The 3,830-nt window shown below is 47.3% G+C and overlaps 1 protein-coding gene across 1 annotated transcript; it reads left to right on the top strand.

The window, feature by feature from the left end:
• The first annotated feature begins 274 nt into the window (after positions 1–274).
• On the top strand, positions 275–1,131 carry LOC147961710 (transcription factor IBH1-like 1). The gene has a single exon (XM_087537114.1). The coding sequence runs from the start codon at positions 329–331 to the stop codon at positions 857–859; it is 531 nt and encodes a 176-aa protein (XP_087393240.1). The 5' UTR covers positions 275–328; the 3' UTR covers positions 860–1,131.
• Positions 1,132–3,830: the final 2,699 nt, after the last annotated feature.

Raw genomic sequence — 3,830 nt, 5'->3', positions numbered from 1 at the left:
CCTCGATCACCAGGGCAAGGAGTCAACCCTTACAACCATCGCCAAAACCTAACCGAGCTATTAAACCGACCAGTTTGAAAAACACAATTCGACACAAAGAAGAAGGAAGCCGGATCTAGCACTGCAGAAAATGTTATTATCGACAACAACGGCAAAAATCGTTCATGCATGTGTGAGAAATTATGAATCAGCTACCGGTGATAGACTAGTCCTATTTAGGCAGGAGGAGCGCCCCTGTTTCTGGTACTAATTACTACAGCAAGTACATCTTGTGTCTGCCCAAGCAAAGAGAAGACATCTTACAAAAAGTCAAAAGAGAAGAGAAGCCATGCAAGGCCCTAGCACCAGCATCAAGTCCTTCAAGCAGGAGTTCCTCAAGAACCTCCTCCCAAGCCTCCAGCTCCAAGCACGCACGAGCACAACCTTCCGCGGCGCCACGAGCCTCCACGAGAGGAAGCACGCCGTCAAGTCCTCCGTGGACGTCGCCATGGCGGCTGCGCATGGAGGCGGAGCGAGGTGGCCCAAGGCCATCTTGGCACCGGCGTCCAGCGCGTGCAAGGTGCAGAGGTGTAGGAGGACCGTGAGGAGGTGCTGCCGCCGTAAGAGGTACTTGGGGAGATCAGGCCGCGCCGGTGGTGGCGACACTCCGGGGAGGCTGGTGAGCAGCAGGACCATGGCACTGAGGGAGGTGATACCGGGAGGCCGGAACTCCACCGTCGACGAGGCCACTCTGTTACGCGAGGCCATGGACTACGCCATGCACCTGCGCGCTCAGGTCGACGTGCTCCGCTGGCTCTCGGAAACCGTGCAAACATCTAGCTCCAGTGACTCTAACCGTGCACTGCCAAAGGAGGCATGATTAAGGTACCAGGTGGTGGCTTGTCAATGCTTCTGCGAACAGAAGGACAAGCTACGCACAACATATTGCCCCTTGTGAAAAGCGGTGAAAAATAACAGGATTTTATCTTGCTCTTGCGGAAGTTCCTATCAGTGTAGAGTGCTTGCGAGCAGCAGACTACACTCTTTGTTGATCAGCAGAGAGAAAAAGCTGCCCGGAATTATGTATGTACTGTAGCAAAACTTTGTGGTGTCCGTTGCAAATGAAGATATTAGAGTGTGTGAAAAGTTACTTATTTAGATCATGCGTGCATGTGCAGTTTAAATGCAAGGTCTGCTTTTGCATTAGTCAGGAAATCTGCAGAACCTGAAACAACTTGCACTGCTCACTCACTTAAAGGAGAAGGCCACAAGTGCTCGTACATAGGCTCCAAATGAAGGTCACTGTCTTGTCACTATGGAAACAAATGGTAAAATTCTAAAATCCAAAATTAATAAGTATGTAAATAACTGAGACCTGGCATATATATGCTGCGTATTACTGCAGTACACCCGAAACAGCTATATGGAAAACAGCTAGGAAATTAAGTCTAATAAAATTCACGGGCAAGGATGTAGCTAGTGACAGGAAATTGTACCAAAGCCTACTATAAAAATATTGCACACATATAAGGTCTTCTTTGTTTCATAGGATAGGAATCATAGTTTTAAACAGCGCGCTAAGCATCTTAGAGGCGGACCTCTTCAAATGCTATAGCGTGCTATAGCGCGCTATTTAAAATGTTTGTTTATTTGTTTGGACCAAAGTCTCTTAGCGCAAGACCTTTTGTAAACGCTATAGCGGGCTATTTAAAACAGTGATAGGAATAGAAAAAAAACAAAGAATAATAGATGTCATGCATCTCAATTCTTATAGGAAAAATGTCATTTGATTCACCGCTTTTGGAGTAGTGTCTACAAGATAATCGTTTCCTAACGCCTCCCAAATCTAATTAACATATTTGTGGTAGTGTGCACATATGGCCCAATATATATTTCATATTTCCTAAAAACATGACTTTAACAAAATAAAATGAGAGGAATTGTCTTGAGTACTATCTGCCATGACTAGCATACTCGGAGATAAATTATGTGGGCACAACGGATGAATATCCTATCGTTATCTGATTCTGGCTATATGATCACTATGAACCACGGTTGATGGAAACTATATATAGGCACCAACACTTGATGGGGAGCTCGAAAAAGAATAAATGTCATAACAGCTCATCAACAAGGTGGATGGCGACGAGTAATTGGTTTTTTGTACTTTTTCTTTAGGTTTGCTTGAGTTTGTACCAAACTTTTAAATCGCGGACGAAAATTGCGCGATCGCTGGCTGGAAGCCTTCCCGCGACGCGATGCCTTAAAAAACGCGATCTGTGGCTAATCACGCGATCGCTGCGCGAAACGGCGCAAAACTCATTTGCGCTCGCTGCAATTTCGCTGGGACGGGCTGAAACAGAGGCCCAACAAGAGCCAGGCCCACATTTGCCCCGATGGAGAGGACAGAGGAGCAGCTCATCCAGAAAACCTAACTCATCGCTATCCCCATTCCCTTCTCAGCTGCTGCGGCGGCTGCGCGGTTCTTCCCAGCTGCGCTCGGTGGGCCGGCGGCTGCTTCGCCGGAAGTCGGATGCACTGATGTGCGAGGCAGCAAAGCGGAGACCAGAGCACCTGGCAGGAGCCGCAACCTATACTGCTGTCGTCACGCCAACGCTGCGACCGGCGACGAAGGCCTCTGCAGGACGACGTCGATGTGTCCACACTCCATAATGATAGCTCAGTCTCACACGGTTCCAACTCGTAGTATATCTCCAGGAGGTACAGGATTGCTCTGGTCCTCTCTAATCTCTATCGTTTGTTGATTCAATACAAGCAACAGAGCATGTCAGCCTATTGGTATTGCACGACTTGTAGGTTGTAGCTTAGATTTTCAACACTGCTTCCAAGAAAATCCTCTGTTTTCTGCTGAAAATCCTAAATTTCTTCAGACAAACATGCATATGTACTGTTCCCGCTAAATGGCATAGCGGCCGTAGCGTTTTGAAGAGCCAGCCGCTAAACCCTTTTGGCCGCGATCTTAAACTTTGGTTTGTACCAGCACTTTTTCGACCAAGTGAGCTTATTGTACTTGGTCAATACTAGCACTAGTACAGTTAAGGTAATTACATACACTTCAAAAAAAACTATCGCACACACAGATGTGAATCATTGTCTTGCATGGTTTGCTAGAGGTGTGTTACTGTCACACATGCTACGGATAAACATGCGCGGTAGGGTGCTAATTTTGTAAAAGCAATCATATGCGATGCACGGACTTCTTTTTAAACTCTTACCGTAGAAGAATTGCTTTACGGTATTTCAATTATATTAAAAAAAGTATATACAAAGGAAGTCCAGAATACATCATAAATCACCCAATACCAGCTCTATCAAAATTAATCATGGACTACAGATTGTTACTAATTCAGGACTGAAGCTTGTTGGCCTTGACTTGTTTAGCTCTCAGCATTGAATAATAGAGTCCTTCTTTCAAATAGGAAGTCCAGCTGATAGGATGAGCAGGCACTTGCTTAAAGATCTTATCATTTCTGACCATCCATGTACTCCAGCATCCCATGACGATGATGTCTAATGCCAAATCTATAGGAAGGACTAAGAGCAACTCCAATGGAGCGATCCATTTCGTACGCCCGTGTCCGTTTGGGTCGGCGCGGACAAAAGTGGCGGCCCAACGCGCCGACCCAAACGGACGCGCGTCCATTTTTCGTCCGCGGGCGACCCATTTCAGGCTCAATTTTGAGCCGGATTTGCGTCGGTGCGGACACGAGACGGACGCGCGCGCCTACTCCTCTCCCCGGGACCGCCTGTCGGTGGCAGCCACCATCATTTCCCCTCATTTTCTCCAAAAACGCTCCTGCCTGCGTGCGCCCCCGCCCCCCGACCAGCCA

Source organism: Triticum urartu, chromosome 7A, assembly GCF_056163025.1.
Source record: "Triticum urartu cultivar PI428250 chromosome 7A, HENAU_Tu73, whole genome shotgun sequence".
Taxonomy (NCBI): Eukaryota; Viridiplantae; Streptophyta; class Magnoliopsida; order Poales; family Poaceae; genus Triticum; species Triticum urartu.
This window is presented reverse-complemented; position numbering and strand designations above follow the sequence as displayed.

Coding starts and splice junctions, on each gene's coding strand:
- LOC147961710 (XM_087537114.1), top strand. CDS start 329: ATGCAAGGCCCTAGCACCAGCATCAAGTCCTTCAAGCAGGAGTTCCTC.